The sequence below is a fragment of the Carassius carassius genome, chromosome 18 (assembly GCF_963082965.1).
Source record: "Carassius carassius chromosome 18, fCarCar2.1, whole genome shotgun sequence".
Lineage (NCBI taxonomy): Eukaryota > Metazoa > Chordata > Actinopteri > Cypriniformes > Cyprinidae > Carassius > Carassius carassius.
In genome coordinates this window covers 9,428,573-9,453,005 of record NC_081772.1, presented here as the reverse complement: position 1 = coordinate 9,453,005, position 24,433 = coordinate 9,428,573, and the positions used below count along the sequence as shown (strand labels likewise).

The window sequence follows — 24,433 nt, the reverse complement described above, 5'->3', positions numbered from 1 at the left end:
AAGTTGCCAGACATTTAGAGGGCTTAATGTTAATTTGGGTGTAGCTCTTTTTTTATATTAATGTTAAATCCGTTTCTTCCCCAGATGTTTTGCTGTTGTGTCATTTAAACAGCTCTGTTTTGTTCCAGTATTTGGTGGTTTTCTCATTCATTCCATCTTGCCAGCGCTCAAATGTTCTTAGTTTCTCTGTCTGTGCTGTGCTTGTGCTCTTGCGTGGTAGTTTGGAATGGTAATAATACTAATTTCACAAGGGGCACTCTTTCCTGGGGGAAACTTAAAAGCCATGAGATCATATTTTGAGATCTCGGTCCAGTTTAGACATCAAACGCACAGGCCTGCGTGTTCTCAGGCAAGGCCGTAATCCGATTTTGAAAATATACCTAATGTCTGCTTTAATAAGCTTACTGGAGTGCCCCATACCCCCTGTGAAAATATTCGAACCGCCTATGAAATACAAGAATTGAACCATCAAACCCTTGTTAAAGCACTCAGAGCTCAGAGGATGATACTGCGTGGTGGAAGCACAGGGCCGTTATGTGTTCTGGCAATGACAGGCCTGGGAGGATGGAACAGCGGTGTTTGTAAATACCACTCCAATTATCGTAATGTGTCAGTAATAGGAAACACATGAACGTTTATTTAATTTGTCAGGAAGGTAAAATTAAGAAGGGCAAAGCTTAGAGTCATGGAGCTGTGTTGAGTCATTATGGTTCTCTTGCGCCGGTGCATTTGTTTTATTCTTGTTGATATTTTTTAAGGCCATAATCAAACATTCAGCTGGACAGGAAATGCCAGGGGTTGACTTACTCTGCCTAATTGGATTTTGGACTATTTTTCCACTTCTCCTAAATGAAGCATACAACTGAGACAGAATAAATCAGATTAGGATTTTTTTTTTTTAAATATTAGTAAGTCATTTCTCAAACCAATTAGACATGTAAACTAAAAAAAATGTAATTTTTTTTTTTTTTTTTTTAATTATTTCCCGAAGCTTAAATATTCTAATGGATCTTAGTAACATCCATATAAATGTGCACAGCACCATTTTGGGGTATGGATCACTGACCATAGAAGTTTGGATACATAAAATCCTCTTATAAACATTGTTTTTTCAGTATGAGTAAGAGAGAGATTCTCTCCATGCTATCATAAAAGTATACATTGCTGCATTTCACAACCCAAATTTTAAAAAGCCTTTGACTTTTGTGGCAAAAGCAAGAAGTACTTGGCTGATCGCGTTGACCGCTGATCCTAGTAAAAGCTTGAAAGAGTGAAGCCAGAAAGATTGAGATGGTCTGTTGTTCAGTTGAGAACTCAGTGTTTGACAGTAGTGCTCTTGTGCGTCACTCTGCAATTATATATAATAATATATGGCAAGTATAATTGAAATATGTCAGGCACCATCTTCTGTATTGTATTTCTCAATATCTCTCATGGATTTGCTTATTTACAATGAGCGTGTTGAGCACTATAGATGTCTTTCCACAGCAGCGTGTTCTCTAGATAAATTCTTTGTGGTCAGGTCAGTGCATTAGTTTAAATTAGTCTGTGATTGCCATTTATCCATATACTGTATAAATGGACAGCAGAATACTAGTGCACTATGTCCCTCTAAGGCAAGTAATTTCACTCGGCTGCAATCATTGAAATGCCTCTCGGCATGCAAGTGCAGCTCCTATCTCTTTGGATAGGGAAACATCAAATTCTCCAAAACTGTTTGCCAAGCTTACGATTAAATTTCATATTTGATATCACCAGTGAAATCTGACAACTGTCTCATAAACATTGTTTCTTTTGACCAAATAGCATTAAAAAAACTTTTTTCCAGGCTAGACTAGCCAGTGCGTAGTCCTAAGTGTGTGTCTCAGAATGCTGACTGTTTCTATTATAACAACTGGGACTTCTAACTGCAGATGGCTTTACCGTTAAGCGATTGGCCCTTTTATTCAGAAGGAGGGCCTTCCTTCAATAGTGCAACTATATTGAGCGTTGCATTTTACCCCATTTAAAACTATATGAGGGACACGTCTTGGGTATTCTATAGTCTTTGTGTACAGTCACTGATACAAACAAAAACCCATGTTTGTATTTGTATTTGCATTTAGAAGTATGTCTAGAAGTTAAAGAAAATCGTATTGTGAACCTGCTTTCAGATAAACTGGTTGAATTTAATGAATTCTAAATCTATTCTAACTTAACGTAATTAGATTTGAAAGAATTAAACTGAAGAATATAATAAATATTTTGAAAAAATATATAAATGAACTGTATTCATTTGAATCCATTGAAACCGAGGCTAACCCAATGCATTGTTTAAAAGTCAGCTGTTAAAAGCTCAAAATTGACACTGTACCCAGATCAGCTGTAAAGGACACATTTGTTCCAATTGCAGAAATCTGTGTTGTCTATGTTTCCAAGGCCTGTCATTTCTCTTTTCAGCCAGTGAATCCACACAGACAGATGCTGGAAGACTGCAGTGACCTGTGGAGGTCTGGTTGTTGGCTATTTTTCATGCGCTCTGGTTTTAAAGAATGACTAATCTCTTTGTTTCTGAGCTATGTTTGATTCGAAGCAACTTTCCCAATCATGTTAGGCAGAAATAGACAGAAAGCAAAGAGAGTTTGATGGGAAATTCTGTTACACATTACACAAGGACAATAGCCTCCAATATAAAAGTCCATGACAGTTGGCAGTGGTTTTCGGAGCTGGTTGAACTTGATCCCATAATTTAGTCTCACCATAAACACTTTGAATTAAAGTCAGATTTAGTCTTTGAAGAGCAATCAAAAAAACAGTGTTTTATTTTGCTTCTTCTAAACAGAATTCAGCCTGTAACATGAAGTGCTTGCACAGAGGAGGTCTCTTTCGCTGTGTTTACGGTTTGCTCTGGGAAAATGGCTCACTGGCTTGTGATACAGTAGTCAATCTCAGTCGCTTTTTGTTGTACTTCATTTAGGAAGGCCAGTATAATCACAGTGACTTGATTTGTTTTATAGTGACTTTTATGTGTACATAAACATATGTAAGTATGTTTTCATTTCATTTGTGATCAGATACTTCTGGTTAGGGCTGAAACGATTCCTCGACTAACTCGATTACAAAAAATGATCGAGGCAAATTCCTCTGCCTCGAAGCCTCTTTTAATTTACGCCATGTTCTTTCGCAAAGATTTTTTTTTAATGTGACACAACGCGTTTACGTCACCCACAAAGCGGAAGGAGACAAGGAGTCAGTAGTGTTTTGATTTGAGGGCAGGCAAACATAAAGAGAATGTCGTGGCGTGTGTCCATTGCAAGATAGAGCTGGCATACCACAACTGGGGCCCTATGATTTCCGCGATGCAGAAAATGGATCGCGGAATCCAGTGATAAAAACTGATTTTACAGTTTAACGTGGAATGGCACGGAATTTGCCAAATTTTGAATGAATTAATCAAAAAAAGTCATTGCACTTCAATCAAATCACGATATGGACTAATATCTATAAATATTAAGCCGGAACAGTCTATTTAAATATGAATCCTGCATGTTCTGCGTGTCTGTTAATGAATTGAGCAGAAGCGCGAGATCCTTTTTGTCCTTTTTGTCCGCTCGCGGTAATTTCAGCGTCTGCTGTCTCACTAAATAAGGACGTGCACACATGAACAACATCTCCAGAACCAGTGTTGCCAGATTGGAAATGTATCGTACCAGAAGTTCAAAATTATCGTATCTGGAAGAAAATTATCGTACACTAGTCAAAAGAGTTATTTATCTATTCTAAACCAACAACATTTTGACACGACCTGCAAATTACCACAATAGATAACAAGGCATATTGTTGGACGGAAGCAGTGAGACAAAATACTATCCCATTATTTTCAGTGACTGTCTGCGTCACATATTAAAACATATTAAAATGATTTTTAATACTTGCTTTGTCGCGTCCAGTGAAGAAGGAATTTAGCTGTTGCTGAGTCGTTCAGTTAACTCCACATCTGAGCCGCTGTCATCGGAATCCTGCGTGTTGCCAGATGTTGAAGGGGTTCTTGCTGTCATAGACCGCAACTAGTGCTCGTTGGCTTTAAAGCAGGGCACTCTCCTGCATTCTTAACACACAATGAGGTGCACACGAACGCATTTAGAGTGTCTGTAATGAGCCGATTTCGTGTATGAGTAAAGAAGCCCTATGACTGCAACTACCATCATTTATACTTTCATAGAATTCTGAAATTATCGTACATTACGGGATTTTTTTCATTATTGATCGTACATCGTAAATATTATCGTACAAATACGATAATTATCGTACATCTGGCAACACTGTCCAGAACTGCTCTGACAGACACTTCATGAGCATTTGACAGTTTGATTTGAGTAAAACTAGCCTCACATCACATACACAGAACTGTAAAGGTACGTCAACCCGTCAAAGTAAAAGTCCGGTTTAAAGACAAGTATTTGCCAGATATGTATTACTATTGTTCAAAAGAATGTACAAAGCCTTTTACAAAAAAAAAAATAATAATAATGCTTAATAATTATTTTAAAGATAGATTAATGTTTTATGTGTTTAATGTTTAGTGTGCATCTCAGAAAATGTTTTATTTAAAACCCCAATTGAATGGCACATAAATGCACTTAATTCATCTGTCAACTTTATTGTCATTGTTCACAGTACAAGTACAGACAGAGAAACAATGGGTAATAATTAAATGTTTATTTTTGATGTATGCATTGCATTCTATGCATTTAAAAAATAATTTTTTTTTTCTAAAAAAGGAAACTAAGTTTAGACCCAGGAGTCTTATTTTCTCTTGCATAATTAATATTGCACTTTAATTAAGCAAAAACACATTTTATCCGATTACTCGATTAATCGATGGAATTTTTGGTAGAATACTCAATTACTAAAATATTCAATAGCTAAGGCCCTACTTCTGTTACACAAAAGATGCTGACTGCTTGTTTGTAATTCAGCTAGAAATTACAAAATGTTGTTGTTTGCATTTTTTGAATGAATAGTGGTGCAGTATATTAAAAAACTATTATTGGACTTGGTACGTTTTTTTTTATTGTTTTTAAAGGGTGTCTCTAATATTTACCAAGACTTTTCAAATAAAATAAAAAATTTAAATCTGTATATAATAAAAACTAAAGACAATCACAATAGATAAAATAATATAAAATAAAGAAGATGTAAAAATGCAATTAATACAATTGCATGAATTTTAAAAGCTTTAGAAGTTTTACTTTTTTCATGTCTAAGGTTCAGTGTTTCTCATTCAAAATGGTTTTAATATTTATTTGACCTTTACTGGCTGATTCACCTATCTCTGGGAAAGGTGAAGCCTCCCATAACTTACCTTCGCCCACAGTTTTTTTCTCTCCATTCCTCTAGAGATGTTGAGATCACTTCCTCCCCTGGCAGGAACTCAGAGCTCACACCTCTGAATGTGTTTTGAAGGATGACACAAGAGATGGAAAGAGCGAGAGAGCTCCAGGCTTTAGATCTTCTGCCAGTGCAGTAACACCTTGGCAGAACTTTCCATCTCTCTGTTTTCCTTCTAATTCACTCTCTCTTTCTCTCATATACTTTATTCTCCTAGAGCTTATAATCAGTGTGGCATAGTAAACCATCAACACCTATTCTGCTTGCTGCTTTCATATAGCAGGCCTTATATTAAAGCATGTTACACTCCTAAAAATAAAGGTGCTTCAAAAGGTTCTTCACAGTGATGCCATAGAAGAACCATTTTTGATTCCACAAAGAACCATTCAGTCATTGGTTCTTTAAAGATCCATCTCTTTCTTACCCTTTTATAATCTGAAGAACCTTCTTTCGCCACAAAGATCCTTCAGATGTTAAAGGCTCTTTGTGGAACAATTTAGACAAATAAGGTTCTTCTGTGGCATCGTGAAGCACCTTTATTTGTAAGAGTGTATCACATTTGGTTTATAATAATTTATAAGTTATCATAAGATTATGAAAGGTCATGAAGTATCAAACCAATATTAAATATGTTTTAAGTTAGCAAGAGGGCCTTGAGGTCTCCCAAACATCAAACATGAACATGAGGCTTAAATGTTAAGATACTCAGCATGATGAAGTTATCCCTGTTTTCTCTGATGACTTTGTTGTTGACTGTTGAGTTAAGACTTTTTTTAAAACTCAGATTACTGTCCTTCCTCTCATTACTGAAAACAGATGTGGTAATAATGAATCGGTTGCTATCAGAGAGTAATGTGCTGCCATTGAAGAGATGATGTATGATATATTTCCTGTGAGTCATAGCAATAAGCCTAGCATCAATTGAAATAGTGCAAGAAGAGTAAACAAATTAACAGAAAAAGTCGGAGATGAGAATAAATCATCTTGTGTAGTTTGATCATTTTGCAGCCGTAGTTGTGCTGAAGCCCGAAACGAAGCCCAGTCTCAGCGGGAGTATCGACCTGCTGAGAGGACTTTAGCTCAATGCCTCAGCCATCCGTCTCATTCCATGCCTAGGGACTTCCACGTTTCCCTGGATAAAATATTACAACCCTGCAAGGGCTGGGGAACTCCACCAGGAGCATCAGATCTTTGGCCAAAAAGGCTCTTGTCTGGTATTCAGTGTCAAGCTGAAAAGTAATCTCACTCTTTGGATGCGTAAATGGCACCAGGATGTGATATTTTAACTACATTTTCTCTAGTAGTTACTGCAAAGAAAGCAGATGGAGACCAACTGACCTATTGCAGTGCTTAAAGGTATCTCAGTATCAAAGAGTTGTCTCTAGAAGGTTTGAATGTTTTTAGGGTCTATTTGGTTTCTCAGACTACTTACACTATGTAACAATATACATACTCCACAATCATGTGATCCACAATCAAAAATAAAACTTTAATAACCAAAATAAACACAAAACAGTGCGACAGCCCCTCGGGGACGACTGTCGCGCACAAACAAAAGGCAAACACAAAATAAAGCCCAGACCTGGTCCTCTCTCGTCCTTCACTGTTGTCGCTCCTCTTTTGTATCCTTCCAATCTCCTCCGTCTCCTCGGCTCTCGGCTCCGCCCCACTCATCACACACTACTGTTCAAATGTTGAGGGTCAATGAGATGATTAAAATTAATATTTGTTAAGATTGTTTATATTTTACATTATGTTAATATTTTTAATTTGCAAGGATGCATTAAATAAATCAAAACTGACAGTAAAGACTTTTATAATCCTACAAAAGATTTTAAATAAATGCTGTTATTTTGAAATTTTTATTCATTCTATTCTATAAAAAAAGTGAATGATCATGTGATACTGAAGACTGAAAATTCAGCTTTGGCATCACCGTGATAAATAACATAAGAAAATAAAAATAAAAATTATTTTATATAATTGTATTAATTGTAATAATATTTCACAATATTACAGTTTTACTTTTAAAGGGTTATATAGCTACCCAGAACATCTGTTGACACCTTTATGTAATGTTACCTTTGCACTGGGCATCGTTTATCCCATGAGCTCCTTGAGTGTTAGTACTCAAGGCGACTTTGCCTCATATCGACACCTGTTCCTCCAATTAACTGTTGAAGCCAATATGAGGGACCACAACTTTTTCACAACTTTTGTCACCACTGTAGGGGACCGGATACAAAACCTGCTTTCTGTATAGCAGTGTTGTAGTGTGTGTTTTTCATATGTATGTCCAGTGTATGACTCTCGTGATTGTCTGAGAGTGTTCGTGCTTGCGTGTTAGATTCCGTGGGGCTGGCATAGACTGTGGAAAAGCTCTTCCCTTGCCAGACTCCACTGTACACGTACCACTAGCACCATCCCGTGCCATTGCATCTGGAAATTATTTACCAATGGGAGAGGAAGAGGGGGAGTTGTGAATGGAAAAAAACTGTGGTTACATAGGGGGAATTGAAAAAGGGTTTGAAAGAGTTCACCAAAAACTAAAAATTCATTTAATCGTCGTTTAATCATTTTAAACCCACATGACTTTTTTTCTAGCATGAAAAACTAAATATCCACCATTAATGTAATCCACATGACTCATGCTATTCTTCAAGTCTTCTGAGGCCATATGATGTGAAGAAAAGACTTAAATTTAAATGTAGTCACTTAAAATTAAACTACATTCTTCTTTTGTGGAGCATAAAAGATGTTTTGAAGACTTTTAATGTTTATTCATTGTGATTTTTTTTATATCTTCTTCTGTGCTCCACAGAGAAAAGCAAGTAATGCAGGATGAGACAGAATTTTCAATTTTGAGTGCTATCCCTTTAAGACTGATTATATGACTTTTTGGGTTTGTTTTTTTGTTGTTTGTTTATCAGTTTTACATATCACCTTATCGAGAAGAATTGTTTTAGATTTGTATTCATGAAACAATAGCATGAATCGAACTCAAAGAGTGGTTCCCATCCACCTTCCTTCCATCCATCTTTTTCGGTCTCCATGGCAACAAGAAGGATGTCCCATGGAATTGACTCAGGAATCTGGGACTCTGCAAGCTTCAGAAAACCCTCTAAGGGCAGAAAACACATGAAAATGCAGTAACGAATTGTTTGCTACACTTATCCATCAGACATAATGTGACTCAATGCAATCATTACATGATACAGATGATTCAACGGTAGTTGTAGATTCTCAGCTGTGTACAGCGGAGTGGCGGTGACTGTTGATTTTCTGCTTGATTTATGTACAGTATGTGTTAAATAAAGCGCAGACTCTGAGACCTCAACCCTCTCAGGCTTAGCCTGTCAGGCTGAGTTTTACACAAACACATTAGCCATGTGCTTCGGTCATCATAATTACAAGATTCATATAAACACAGAAATGGTCCAAAATAATTGATGTTTATAATTATATATTAAATTAATTAAATTAATTATAAAATTATAGTTAAAATAATTTGTTCTGGATTTAATTTGTATCAGATGAGAGACGTTGCAGGCTTTTAGCATGTTTATAGCACAAGGCTGTTTAACATGTTTTTATAGCACTATCTAAAGGCATTTTCTCATTGAGCCCAAAGACCACATTTGCCAAAGGGTGCTTGCTGTTGCTTAAGTCTCATTTGTCATTTAATAACTGAAATATTTCTCTACATGAAGGGTGTCAGATTTTGCACATTTTATGCTTTCTTTATGTGTGTAATGTGTATATAATCATTGCATATTATCTGAGAAAAAAGGTTGTTTCTCAGCAGTAGCTCATTCATTGTTCATAGAGTTGTCAATATAGGATATATATCAGAGAAGAATTGAGAATTTTGCCTGCTCATTTTCCCTGTTTTTACATTTAGATTTTATTTGCAATCACCGAACACTCAAAGTTAATCTTTAAAATGATCTCAGAATCAGTATCCATTTTTCATACTGTACATTATAATGTTGTGATGCCTAAATTCACTTATGGTTTATAAAATTATTGATTTTTGGTGTTTTATTTAGTGTTTTATTTATTTAAACAAAATCGTATAGATTTATACACTATTGTTCAGATGCATTTTTTACAAAAGCCTCTTATGCCGACTAAGACTGCATTTATTTGACCTTTTTTTAGGATTCTTCAATAAATAGAAAATTCTAAAGAATTTTATATTTGAAAAACATTTTTGTAACAATGTAAAAGTCTTTACTGTCACTTCTGATCAATTTAATGCTTCCTTGCTGAATAATTATTACTTTCTTTTAAAAAAATGTATTGACCCCAAGGTAGTGTAATATTGGACATTTGTTGACTATTGACCTTGACATTAAAAATGATTATTTTCTTATTTTGTATTGACCTATAGAAATTCTGGAAGAGAAACATCAGATTAGTTATTTTTTTTCGCAAATGAAATGCAGCAAACTTTAGCAAAGTCTCCATTTTCTCTTCATTTAATCTAATGTACAGGTATGTTTAAACAGTTGAGCTTATAAAAAAATATCTCAATTGTTAGCACAAAAAGAAAACCAGAGATGAAATAATTTATGATTGTGTCTTTAGGCACTCTGCGTCATCTACCCATATTAAGTTACAATATTTACTTCATTTGTCAGTGCAGTATTCCACAAAAAAATGCTGGATACTGATGAAACAAGGGAGAAGTGAAACAGCATTTGTGTCTCTGACACCAGGCGCTATGGCAATGTTAAGCCTTCTACAGTAAATGCAATGAGACACAGAGCTGTTCATAAATGCATTCATGCACAGAAACAAGAGTGACCCTGGCTTCATTAGATGCATTTCATTGCAAACTCTGCATTTTTTCTATAGCTGTTCTGTTGTATTTTTAGGAGATTGCAATCATAGCAAGATGAATTTGATTAATAAGGCTTGGATTTAAATGCACTGTGAGTCTGGGAAATATCACAGGACCTGCTGACTGAGTTTCTGTGTTTGTTGCTCATTGTCTTTATACCTAGTTATCATTATGATTAATGGCTTCTAGTAATGATTAATATATACTTTCATTCCTATTTTCTAACCAGAACTCCATATCACTTGTACAGTTTGTCATCTGGTATTACTTTTATGGCAGACAGATCCCTTCATTTGCATTTTTTCGGCATGTGTAATCCTTTAAACAACTGTTTCAAAGTCATTTCCCATTAACTTGCTCATAATGTCAAATCACTCAATAAGAGTCAGTCAGTCAGCGCTGTCAGTGAATGGAGACTGCGTGCATATGAACCGCAGTACAGCACACAGAAGCTCACTGTCTTTGGCCTTCTCATGTCAGAGCTCTGCCCTGTCAAACAGCTACAGAAAGACAGAGTCCAGACGCTGATGTGTCTTTACAAACATGTCAAGCCTCCCATTTTCCCCCCCACAATGGAAGACCTCAGACCTGCAGAACCCTCGCTGACAGACTGAGAAACGCAATCACAGTTGTGATCGGGCACAGACAGCAAGCACTAAAGTGAAGTGACATTCAGCCAAGTATGGTGACCCATACTCAGAATTCGTGCTCTGCTTTTAACCCATCCAAAATGCACACACACACAGAGCAGTGAACACACACACACACTGTGAACACACACCCAGAGCAGTGGGCAGCCATTTATGCTGCGGCGCCCGGGGAGCAGTTGGGGGTTCAATGCCTTGCTCAAGGGCACCTAAGTCGTGGTATTGAAGGTGGAGAGAGAACTGTACATGCACTCCCCCCACCCACAATTCCTGCCGGCCCGAGACTCGAACTCACAACCTTTCTCTATGTGGTAAAGAGTGCAGATGTGAGGCCAAACTGAAAAACAAAAGTCTGTGTTTTGTGAATCTACTTTCAGAATAAGTGCTTCTCAAAGGCATGTGCAACTTATCTTGCTGACCTGCCAAATGCAAAAGGCCAGAGCCCTCTGCCAAGTCCGTGTTGGACACTTATCAGATTTGTGGGACAGAGCAGAGTGCCATGATGCCCATGATCCTTTAGAAATCATTCTGATATGCTGATTTACTGCTCAAGAAACATTTCTAATTATTGATTTTGAAAACAGTTGTGCTGCTTAAACTGTGGATATTTTTGCTTGAAATAGACGTTGCTTCTAACAATGTAAAAGTCTTTACCGTAAGTTTTGAATTTTTTGCATTCTTGCTGAATAAAATTGTCAGTTACCCCAAACTTTTGAATGGTTGACAAGAGCTAATTCATTCTCAGTAAAACACACAATGAGCAACTCAATCCTTATGTAAGTTTCGTGCTTGACTTTTTCTTGTACGGTCAGGTGGAAGTGTGTCAGTAATGTTTAAATTTACGGTAGGATCAATTGGCCTTTGGGGATCACCTATAAACGAGACCCCCTTCCTTTGTGTTATTCTTCAGGTGACATCATTTTTCTGTTTGAAGGACCAGTTGCTATGTGTCATTTCCATTACCCGATCTGTTCAGTTATGATGATGTGTCTGCCAGTGACCTGAGTCTTAGCCATCAAGCAAAAATTCCCCTCTTAATTTCTCCTTATGTTTTTCTCACAGAGAAAGCCATCGTTCTAAGCCATCGCTCTGAGCCTCAAAACTAACATTTGATTCTCTGAGGACTAAAAAAAAAACACAGAACTGAACGATATCGCCAGGCTGTGATTAACACTATTTGATGTAATGGCTGACCGGGACGATCACTCAGATCGCTCAATGCAGTAATGGATGTCTTGGCACAGTGCAATCAAAAACCCACAGGAGCCGTTTGCTCTGGATCAAACAATTACAGCAGGGTCAGTGCCGCAGCCATCATCACGTTCAAAAACAACTCTGTTGCAATGCAGCAATGGAGTCTGGAAAAGCCGTTATGAGATCCTCGAGAGGGTTCTAGAGCACTGCGCTGAGTGAGAGGCTCTTACAGACACTCCAGAATACTTAAAGTGTCAGAGTAACACCCTTCACACACACAAAGACCTGCTAAACACATCCCAGAAGAGACGTGAGCAAAGATTGTTACGACTCACCTTTGTGACTCACTTCTTTTGCTTCAGTAGAGTTTGGAGGATTGAAAAATGAAATGAAACTCTTTTACAGAGTCTGAAAGGTATGTGCTGGGACAAAGATTAAATAAATCAAACATGACCACTAGCAGTAATTTCTCTTGTGACTTTTTTCCCAAAGAACAACTAGGTAAACCTACCCCACCACCCCCCAAAATTACTTTTAAATACAGGTTTTGCATCAGTAATTCTTTTTAATTAGAAATTATAATTATCTAATTTCAGAATGAAAAAACATTATTTAAAAAAAAATATTGCATTTATTATAAATATTTAGAAATATATTTAAATTATTACTATAAACTTACATTATCAAATACCAAATACTGGAAATAAATATAATAATTATTGTCTTAAGCTAGTCAGAAACTTTGATAATTTAAAGGAACAGTCTAAAGAGCTGCATCTTTTGCCCGCTCAAGTTCATTATTTCAAAGGTCGACATGCGGCAATCACACTCATTATACAAGCAACATGGTTGTTTTTTCCAGGTGCGTCTACAGCGCAGTGAGATGAAAACATTTCATTTTTTCAGAATGCCGCAAGCACACCCCAGGTCATGTGACAACAACCATCTAATCAGCTTCACCCTTTTCCTTAACAACAGTGAAAGCTTAGTCAAGGAGGAAGAATCATTGCTGTTCAGGGATACCCATTTTTAAATTAATCTCGTAGCAGAGATTCTGCAAGCATGATTTCACTGTGAATTCACTTAACATTTGTGCCATTTTAAGTGCTGTAAACTGTAAACTTCACTGTAAACTCCTGCGTCCACTAAGCAATCACAGTCCAGTTTAACCAGGTGCAAGATGCACTGTTCCATTTAATTTAAATTAAGTAACTCATTTATTTCAGTGCAAACGCACTTCCTTTCTATGTTACAAAGACTTATTATAGATTCAGTCCTGTTTACCTTCCACAGTTTTGTTTATAAAATGTGATAGTGTACATTTCAATTAATCATGGAAGACGTATTCTGTTGATTTAGCCTTTTGGTTAACTTTGAGACAAATCCACAATGGCACAGGCAGCTTTTAGACCAAAAGCGTTGTTTTCCCATTTGTATCGATGGATTTGTTTTTCCACATTCTTTCCGAAATGTTCACTATACCTATTTTGTTTGTATTGTGTCACTTCACAGAACCACAGCAGGTCTGACCAATCAGAATGAGGTTGAGGTGCAGCGTCGATGTGAGGAGCGGCAGCAGGAGATCGGACACATGCAAACGATTCTGGAGACCAAAATCCAGATTCTGCAGGTGGTGCACATTTTGTTCTAATGCACAATAAACTGACCTCATTACAATCATGTCCATATTTACAGTCCTCAATTTTGCTGTTCTTGTTTACTTTTGTGTGTGTCTTTGTAAAATCCCATACTTAAAGTATTTTAGCATCCAGTACCAACAGAACTGCCATTTTATTGCATTGCATTGCATTGCAATGATTTTTTTTCAGGAGGCTCAACTGGCAAGAAATGAAGCAGAAAAATGGCTTCTCTGGCAGATTCAGAGTCCCAGCGCTGTTTGGCCCTAGAAAGGAGAATGATGATGGAAATGCACAGGGGAAATGAAAGTTTATCTGCAACGGCACAACATGAAGAGATGGCTAAGAAAGACAGGTATACATTTTAGTACCAACATTCAGTTGAAGTTGATTCAGATATTGTACTGAGTGTTATTCTGAGATTTCTGAATGAAAATAAATAAATAAAAAACAACCTCTAATGCATTTCCTCTTTGTTTCTGTTAGGTTGATGGAGAAACTGAATGAAACTCTGTGCAGGAGAGAGCAAGAAGCAGCTGATCTGAGTGCACAGAGGGACACCCTTACTGTAAAACTAACTCAGCTGGAAGAGCAAGTGCAGAGCCTCAACATTTCCCTCCAGCAGAAAGAGAAAGATGAACAGGTAGCGTGTATAGGATCTCATTCATCAAAATGTACAAATAGATTTCATGTGGCCCTGATAATAAGTAACCTTTTTTAAATGTGTCACCCCTGCAGCAGCCAATGTGGCACAGTATAATGCTTTTTGGCAAATAGCATACACACTCAAACTTACACACACATCAGTGTGTGTTCTATGTGATTGTGCATGCAATATCTGTCTCTACTGTTCTCCTTGATGTGGTAAAAGCCACCAGCTAACTAGGTCACTTTGGCCTCTGGCCCCAATTCAACCCCTAAAGGGAAAATGGGTTCAGATATCAGACTGTATTTATAAACACATACACATACAGTCATGCCATTGGAAATAGGTCATGGCACATGCAGGAGTGATTCAATACTTTTCCCAGATTAGTATATTTACCGTGTGGGTATAAATCACATACACAGGGAGATTTATATTAACTTTGCCTTAGATCATATGCAAACTGAGACGTATAAAATTGTTAAAGACTGTGTGTAGATAACCGTGTTTAACACTATAAACAGTGAATCAAATTAACTAAAACATGGAAACTGACACAAATGCAAAAGAAATTGTGTAGCCATGTAAAGCCTGCTCCTTTCATATTTGATACACAAATTTCTAAATGATCAGAAAGATCAAAACTTTACTAAAAGGCCTTTCAGTATAATTCTAAAAACATCCACCTGTTGGTTGTGGTACATGTGTCTTTGTGCTTTGAAATATTTACTGATTTCAATAAAGTAATGCAAGAAAAACTTTTATATTGTTAGTAATATTTGAATGGGGCCATTTCTAGCCATTATGAGACCCTATGTGAAATATTTATTGCTTATATTATTACATACAAAATAACATAAAACTGAATGTAAACAGTCAAATCTTTAAAAGCAACAATGCTATTACTGATATTGATTTTAATCCTTAAATCCTTTTGCATTTAGTCTTGTTAAAATATAGATGACTATTTTTATATATTTTTGTTTAGATTTCTTTTTAATGTTGAATTCATGTGTCAGTTTTTGCATTATTATTACAGTCAAACCTATAACCTTTTTTTAAAGCAAACTAAGTATAAAAGCTTGATCAGTCACACGAAAGTTTCACTTTCGCTTCTTGCACTTTCAAGTTATAAGAAATAATACTGATTTATACTGAGTGTTTAATACTGAGTGTTTGTTACTCATTGATGCGTGAACTTCCCCTTAAAATAATGCTCTGCTCTGCTCTCTGTGTGAATGAAGAATTAAAAATTAGAATTGAATTAATCGATTCAGCATTTCGACACCATCTGTAAAGATGCCTTAAATTCAACAAAGCGTTTTAACAAAGGATGTATGAATGTTGTGAATTAGCACATTTTATTATAAATCATTTTTAAACTGTGACATGGCTTATTTTGTCAAGCAGCAGGCTACATAATTTTCTCTTTTTTAGACCCCCAGAGAAGAACTGGCTTATTGAAAAAGCAATACAGGGCAGGAGATGCAAGGAAGACTATTTGCTCTATTTATATTTTTTCTCAAGTTAATTAAAAAAAAGTATGTAATCTACACATTGTTCAGCATATGTTCTTAATATAATATATGTATATAGTAACCATGAGTGAGTATGTGAATGAATTAATGGTCCTGTTTTAGGAAAAAAATGGCTTTAATTTAGCTGAAGAAGCATGACCAGTGTGATGAGAGAGACATCTAGCGACAGTGTACAGTGATAACAAGCTGAGAGTGTACTGTACATCAACACACAGCTTGACAATTATTTCAAAAATTAAGTAGTATTTTCGTTGTATTTTAATGAACCTGTCATTCCTCATCCAACACTTAATATACTTAATATAATATATTTTAATGTATTGTACTTTCCGTGCTTCTCTTTGCAAAAAAAATTAAATAACAATTTGTCATGCCATTGAAAAATAGGAGTAAAGAAATATGCAGTATTCACTCTCTTGTTTGACTTGGGTTTAGGCTTAAAAATAAACAATCAATTACATCACACTGTACACAGAATAGCATTCATTTTACTTCCTCTGAACCCCTTGCCATCACTATCACTGGTTGTCATAAACAATGAGATAATGCTAAATTTGCCTGATTAGGATAAATACGTTTTTGATTAAGGGTAGTTAGTGTTTCAGTGGTGTTATGGTGTTCTGTCTCCATTGTCTAAATTCTAGAGAAATACGAATGTAAAATCCACATAGAGAAACCAAACAACTTCCAGAATGTGCAAATACCACCATTAACATGACATCACTCAGTTATTTCTATCTATAATCAATATAATTAATATTAACTGATAAGAGATTGATCCATCTATCCCCACAAGTTTTGCTGTGTGGATGTTAATGGAAAATCTGTTTGTTTAAATCTTTGTAAAAATTAACAATTGACCTTTTTAGTCAATTTACAAGCAGGGCCCATTACAATTGCACATTTATTATAATGTATATAAAGAAACAACCATTCACACAATTCAGGAATGTAACCACGAATATTAAGATCCTAAACTGGAATGCTTTTCTTGAATATGGTTACATCACTAAATTATTTGTTATTATAGATATCTACATATTTATAAGCATATCTTCACATTTTCTTCGAAACACATAGTCTATAGGCAATTAATCTTTTGTATATTTATGGGAACCTATTCCAAGCAGCAGACCCATGATAAAACAGTCTTTTTCATCAAATTTGTTTGTGGACGTGCTAAACAGAGTTGAGCCTTACTCACTTTGACATGTTTTATAATCATGCCTAAAACCCACATGTACAAGCTTTTCAAAGAAAAAGCATGTTGTATGATACTTGATTACCTTGTGAAAATATACCAGCAGTCATAAAAGTAATTTATCCTGCACAAACAGCCATGATAATTTTCTATGCATATCAATAACATTGGCCTGAAATGGATGATTAAGCACTAGCTTGGCTTCTCTGTTCTGAACAATCTGAAGTTTATCTATTTTCTAGATGCACTTGACCATATCATTGGGCAGTGCTCAAGATGCTATAAAACTATTGACATAGATAGATAGATAGATAGATAGATAGATAGATAGATAGATAGATAGATAGATGGATGGATGGATGGATGGATGGATGGATGGATGGATGGATGGATGGAGAGAGAGATAGATAGATAGATAGATAGATAGATAGATAGATAGATAGATAGATAGATAGATAGATAGATAGATAGATAGATAGATAGATATTATGAAACCAGTAGGTCGGAAAAACAAAATCACTTTCTCAGTTGCATTTCTTTGTCGAAATGGAAATAAGTATGTAAAGTAGTAGTGTCTTCGTTTGCTTCTGGCTTGTTCTCTGTGTGCGACCGGTACCACTGCTTACAGCGAGGGGTGCTCGAAGAATCTACAAAAACACTGTTGACAAACAATGGACGATAAAACGGCAGTTTATAAACTGAATTTAATATTAGTGCGTGTTAAGAAGATAGAAACCGTTAATACTTTTTAAATAAGTAAGATACACTGTAGAAACGCATGTTTCCGACCCCCTTTTTGTTCAGAAAATGGTACGCGCCGTTTTCCCGTCTCACTGTTGCCACATCGTTTGCTGCTCCGCTGTCTGTATGTCGGAAACCGTATTATGCACAAAATAACGTCAACCTTTAGTGTGACTGTTCGTGGACAGAATATGATATTATTTCCGCCTACATTTCGGCAAATGGTGGTTATTTAAAATTGACACGTTTTTAAACCGGAGTCGGGCGGTGGGAAATGATATCCTGTGACTGTCATGTCGGCGTCTTCACAGAAGGGCGAATGAAACACAATCTGGAGCTCGAGAGTGAAGGACAAACCATGCATCTTTATTTCCGTTGACGAGGACGAGCATCTCAACATCGAAATCAAAACCGAGTTTTATTTTTTTAGCGATATATCTATTTAAAGAACGTTAGAAAGGGCATATAAAATAGTTCAACTTTCAGATTTAGTGTATTGACTGCAATTAAAGGCGTCATCTTATCTATGATAAAAAGTGACATGAAACTGTTATAATTTCTAATTATATTTTTGAATATAGATACTTCCTTATTTTTTTAAATGTCTTATTTTCCATTGCTGGGCACTGGAGAAGAATATAAATTTAGGAACTTTATATGCCGTGAAATTTTCACTTTGGCTCTTGTCACAAACTACTGTAGATTATTATTTAATTGAAGATTTATAATGTTGGATTCAAAGATGAAGGATGTGTGTCGCATCTGTGCAAGAGAGCTGTATGGTAACCAGCGCCGATGGATCTTCCACCCAACGGCCAAGCTGAGTCTGCAGGTGCTGCTGTCCTACGCATTGGGCAGGGAAATGACCCGAGATGGCAGGGGAGAGTTTGCTTGCAGCAAGTGTGCCTTCATGCTGGACCGAATGTACCGCTTCGATACTGTGATCGCCAGGGTGGAAGCATTGTCCATTGAAAGGATGCAGAAGCTCTTGTTGGAGAAAGACAGGCTTAGGCAGTGCATTGGTGGACTGTACCGCAAAAACAATGCAGATGACTCTGGAGTGGATAGCGGTGCTGCAGACTCTTCTGTATTTGACTTCTCTAGACTAGCTGAAGCTGAATACAACGCTCTATTACAGGATGATCTGGCATACTCTGTTTATGAGTCCTGGGCTGAGCATGGCGGCACTCAGGAGCAGGTTCAAGACCATCAATGCCTTGTTCATCAGTGCCATGCGGCAGCAGATGCCACTTTAGGTCCACGTCCCAGGAAGTGCAAAGGGTGCGCTGCACTGCGAGTGGCAGATTCAGATTACGAGGCTGTCTGCAAGGTTCCCAGGAAAGTGGGTCGGAGCACTTCCTGCGGGCCCACCACACGTTACTCCAATAGTGTTCAGGACAGTGCTGAAGAAACCATCCCATCCACTCCTCCACCAGACACGGAACCTGACAAAAACAATCAATCTCGCCAACCCAGTGATTCAGAGCCTGTCTTTGTGAGTCCTGCCTCCTCTGTGGAGTCTTTGGACACTGCTGTAGATGTCACCCAAGAGTCTTATCCAAAAACCCATCCTAACACCGTGCAGAGAGAGTCTGAAGAGGAACAATCTGCCATCAAGATGCCTAGTTCTGTTTGTGGAATTGATATGGCCCTCAGCTTGCTTAAAAGCTTTGAATATCACCCTCTTCAGAGTCACAGAGGTAGTCGAATTCCTGTGCTCCTCAAACGTATATCTACACCCATGGGAAGTTCTTACCCTCTGCTACAGGTGCCTTCCATTGGGATAGAGTGTCCAATTTCTCCACATCTTCCATATGCTCCTTCCAGTATCCAGCAGGAGCTTCAGCTTGAGTTGGCAGAAATGGAAGAGCTGTGGTTGGATGATTATGTGCAGTGCAAGCCATTGGGCCTTCAGAAGGTAAAGAAGACCCAAGGAATCTCAGAAAAACCTTAGAAAACCATTAGAATGAAGAAAAGGGGGAATAAATGAGGGATGTTTGAAAAACGTCTTCTGTTTGTACAAAATATATTAAACAGGGAAGATTAATTTATAGGGCATAAACTAGATGAGTAGATGAAGAACTCCTTCAGGCCTCTTTTCCTCCCAGACCTCTGATTTTGATTACTAGGTTACCCATTGTCTTGTTAGCAACTATAGTTGAGAGCAACAGTGCTTCCTGCCACAGGCTTATTCTAAAGGGATCATTGTATTCTCGCTCCTCTAATGAATACATGTTGTCTCTATATTTACACTGCCAATCAAAACTTTAAGGTCAGTAAGATACTTTTGTTCAGCAATTGTGCATTTAGTTGATTAAAAATAATAGTAAAACATTTAAAATGTTACAAATAATTTCAATTTCCAATTAATGTTGCTCTTTTGATTTTTCTATTTGTCAAAAAATTCTGGAAGAAAAAAAATCACTGTTTCCACAATAGTGTCGAGGGATATGCTAACAGCAGTGTGAAGTATTATGTATGATCATTTTGGCAATACAGTGTTTTTAATTTAACCCATTAATAGGTAAACCCTGATTGTGCTTATGTAATGACAGATAAAGCAACAGTAAGTATGTGTAATCTGATATTTAGTGTTCACAGTAAGCAGTATTGTATTATGAAAAGCCACTTGTAATCACTTTATGTTACTGTAGACAGGGCTCAGAAACATTATCCTTTAACTGCAGTGCTACTTTTGTGCGAGACTAAATTTTTGTGCACAGTAAAGTCTGTTTATTATAGAGAGACTCATTTTATATTAATCATTATAAGACCTTATGTCAGTAAATAGAGACAGAAATAAGTGAAAATGAAAAACAAGGAAGTGAATGGCATGCTGTCATGTAAAAATAGGACTTCCTGAGGAAGTTGTAGAGGCTGCATGTGTCCTCACTAACATTAATAGTTTTTTTATTCAGTAATAGACTTTGCATGATTAAACATGAAACATCTCTTTGAATACATTTACATTCTATAAAATGAATATTGAGTAGGAAATTATAAAAGTATGATTGGATTGATTAATGTTATTTTTGTCAGGCCAGTTGATATTGCTTGCATCAGCAGAAAAGACAACTTTAATTTCAAATCAAATCAGATGTTAATAAATTTCTCTCTCTTTCTCTGAAACAAGTAACTGTAATCTTAGAGTTTTTAATATTTGTTTCTATGAACTGTCTGATTCAGAGGTTGATTGAGGAGCAGCAGTGTCAACTGGCAGAATATGAGAACGCAGCGGGTCAGTGTGTCCAGTCTCTCCAGACCAAGATCCGAGACAGCGAGGGCAGTAATAAGGTACTGACATCAAATGTGATGTTTCATCAAGCAACAGTTATTTGTCATTTGACTGTCAAGTTATTAAGGTGTACTGTTGTTGTGTCTCGTCAGGTATGAGAATCATTAAATCATTATTGTGCTGAGGTCTTTTGTTTGTGCGTGTCAATAGAAGTTACAGCAGAGGCTTGGGGACATGGAAAGTGAACTACGCTCTCTCAGAGAAGCAGCATGTGGTCAGGAGAGAAATATACAGACCTTGAGTGACTCACTCAACACTAAAGACTGTGAGGTATGTCTGCCCCGAAAGGCTTTCCTCATGCTTGAAACACACTCTTTGGCATTCGGGCTAGTTAGTTAAAATATGGGAAAAGTTAGGTTTGAAGTCATATAGCCACATTAACTGATAATTCTATAATCTAAAATCAGTTCTTTGAACTTTGCGTATTAATATGTAATCTTTTTGAGTCACTTTGACCCAGAAACACATTTTGAGTAAAGGCATTAACCCTCTCAAGGCAGGCGTTGCTGATTTGCAACAGTAAAAAACTAAAAACCTTATTACTCCAGATACATATTTTATGTATCTGGAGTACTAAAAACTTTACTAAAGGTTAATAAAGTTACTAAGTTACTAAAACTTAATTTGAGCCTGAGAGGGTTAAAAAAAATAGGATGAATTTATAATATAGTTGACATTTAATTATATATGTAGCATTTTAGTGATATTCTAATCTATGAAATTTATTGTTCAAGCTATGGACGTTAAATAAGGTAAATTAAGTGTTAGGTGACAACTTTTTGATAAAACTAACAATTAAAAAGCTGAAGACATTATAAAAAAATGACACATTTTTACATAACATAAAAGCTCTTGCTTTTATTTCTACATAAACATCTCAAACACCATATGATAAATCATTTGATAAGTGTGTGATAAGATCTATTTGCAATACTTAATTGATACATTCCTTATTTTTTGAAAATGAGATTCAAACTATGTTAATGAAAATAATGTATTTTCATGCTAGATTACTGATCTCCACCAGCTCATTAAAGAGCATAAGGAACTTCTGCACTCTCTGACGCAACAGAACAACCATTACCAGCTTCAGCTGCAGCAGGTGGGAATCCTCCTTCAGTAAAGTTTAAAGATCAAACTCCTTTTTACTCTTAAATCCATTTGAATCAGTTCTGTTAAGTGTAATATTTATTACTGTCACTAGAGAATTACTTGGATATCTGGTTCTTTCTCCCAACGATTTGACTGCTTGTTGGCTCAGGTGTCTGGAGTGGCTCCGAGTCGTCTGCAGGCTGATCTGTTGGACCTCCAGGGCTCTCTGTTTTTAGCCCAGTTGGAGCTGCAGGGCCTTCAAAGAGTACAGCAACATGGCCAGAGGCGAGAAGAAGACCTGGCTCATGCAAACCAGCGCCTACAGGCTGACCTGCAGAGAGCCCTGCAACATCACCAGGAGGCAGAAAAGCACAACCAGGATCTACAGGCTGCTCTAGAGAAGGCTCGCTTTGAGGTACAACAAATGGAGGAGAAATGGAGAAACGAATGTAAACAGAGGGAGAAAGAGGTTAAAGAGAGAAAGAGGACCATTCGGGATCTGAAGACCTCACTAGAGCACAAAAAACGTCTGATAGAAGTAAGACATGCAAAGAACATTTTGATAATAATCAAGTCCTTGTTCACATAAACTTTCGCTAAGGCTGTTAATCTCTGATGCTATATACTCTGTTTGATCAGGACTACAGTGAGCCAGTGGATAGTCAGAAAGAGCATGCTGGGAGTAGAGACAACCTCATCCACAAGCTAAAACATCGCATTCAGGAAAGAGACCGAGCACTGGAGGTACATAAACACACATACACACACTATTTTACAAAACAAGTGCTTAATAGATCAAATAAACTTGCTGTCTATAATATTAATAGTAATAATAATTATTATCATTATTTAAAAAAAACTAAATTATTATAGTGTTTTATTATTTTAAATCGTTTAGAAATATGTACATTACTAAGTTTGATGATGGTAAGATGCTCACCAAAGGTGCATTTATTAAATCAGAAATACTGTAAAAAGAGTAATATTTAGAAATATATATATATTATTACTATTTTAAATAATTATGTTCTATTTTAATATATTTTAAAATGTAATATTCCTCTGATGGCAAAGCTGAATTTTCATCAGCACTTGTTCCAGTCTTCAGTGTCACATGAACCTTCAGAAATCATTGTTATATGCTGATTTGATGCTTAAGATACATATCTTATTCTAATCAATGTTAAAAAACATTTTTGTGAAATCTGTGATATAATTTTTTTCAAGAATTTTTGATGTAGTTCAAAAGAACAGCATTTATTTGAAATAGAAATCATTATTAATGTCTTTACTGTCACTTTTGAGCTATTTAATGCTTCACTGCTGAATTAATTAGTATGAATTATGTATTTCAGAAAAAAAGACCCAAATATTTGAAGGGTATATGTCTTTTATTTTTTATTTCCTTAGAATTATTGTTGTGTATGAATCACTAAACTTTCCATCGCCTGTCTCAGAGAGCGATAGATGATAAGTTCATGTGCATGGAACAGAAGGAAGACGAGGTGCGTAAACTGCAACTGCTGCTGAGAGAGAAAGAGAGAGACCTGGAGAAACTTCAGTGTGTGCTGTCCAACAATGAAGAAACAATCATGGTATTCATGTCACTCCTGCATGCTGCTAAAATTGTGAATATCAGCATTATGATTTGTTCATAACTATTTTCATGTTCTAATCTGTACAGAGTCTGGAGTTGCTGCTTCGTGGGAAAAGTTTAGAGCTGGAGCAAGTTTGTCAGGCCTGGCACAATGTTCAGAACGTTCAGCATGAGAAAGAAGAGTCACACATGCGCAGCCTGAGAGAAAGGGACACTTTAATCAGTCAGCTGCAGACATCACTGCACACACGCACCAAAGAGGCGAAGGTGAATGCACACTTCAGACAATGCACATGTGTGTTCTTTTAAAGTCTTTAGCTTCATTCTGTCCATCTCTCTGCAGGAGATGACTGCGGTTCTTCTCAGTAAAGTGTCAGTCGGGTCAAATGAGGTGGCTGAGGAGCTGAATTCTCGGCTTCAGCTCAAGGAACATTTGTTCCAGGAGCTGCTGTCGGACCGCAGCAGACAGACTCAAGAGCATCACTCTCAAGTCCAAGACCTGCTCAACACCATCAATGCAAGAGAGCTGTACATCAGGGTAACACTCTACCACTGACAGACATCGTAACACAATCTAATGTACCTCCTGAGCTTTAAATCCCTCTTTACCATCACATTCAATCTCCCAG

The 24,433-nt window shown here is 36.7% G+C and overlaps 1 protein-coding gene across 1 annotated transcript in view; it reads left to right on the top strand.

Moving 5' to 3' along the window:
- Positions 1 to 17,894: 17,894 nt before the first annotated feature.
- Positions 17,895 to 24,433, top strand: part of LOC132091705 (myomegalin-like) — a 29,612-nt gene continuing 23,073 nt past the window's right edge. The window contains 9 exon segments of the mRNA XM_059497839.1: positions 17,895 to 19,738; positions 21,007 to 21,114; positions 21,266 to 21,385; positions 22,125 to 22,217; positions 22,377 to 22,745; positions 22,847 to 22,951; positions 23,665 to 23,802; positions 23,892 to 24,071; positions 24,148 to 24,342. Of these exon segments, the coding sequence (XP_059353822.1) occupies positions 18,548 to 19,738; positions 21,007 to 21,114; positions 21,266 to 21,385; positions 22,125 to 22,217; positions 22,377 to 22,745; positions 22,847 to 22,951; positions 23,665 to 23,802; positions 23,892 to 24,071; positions 24,148 to 24,342 (2,499 nt within the window). The 5' untranslated portion in view covers positions 17,895 to 18,547.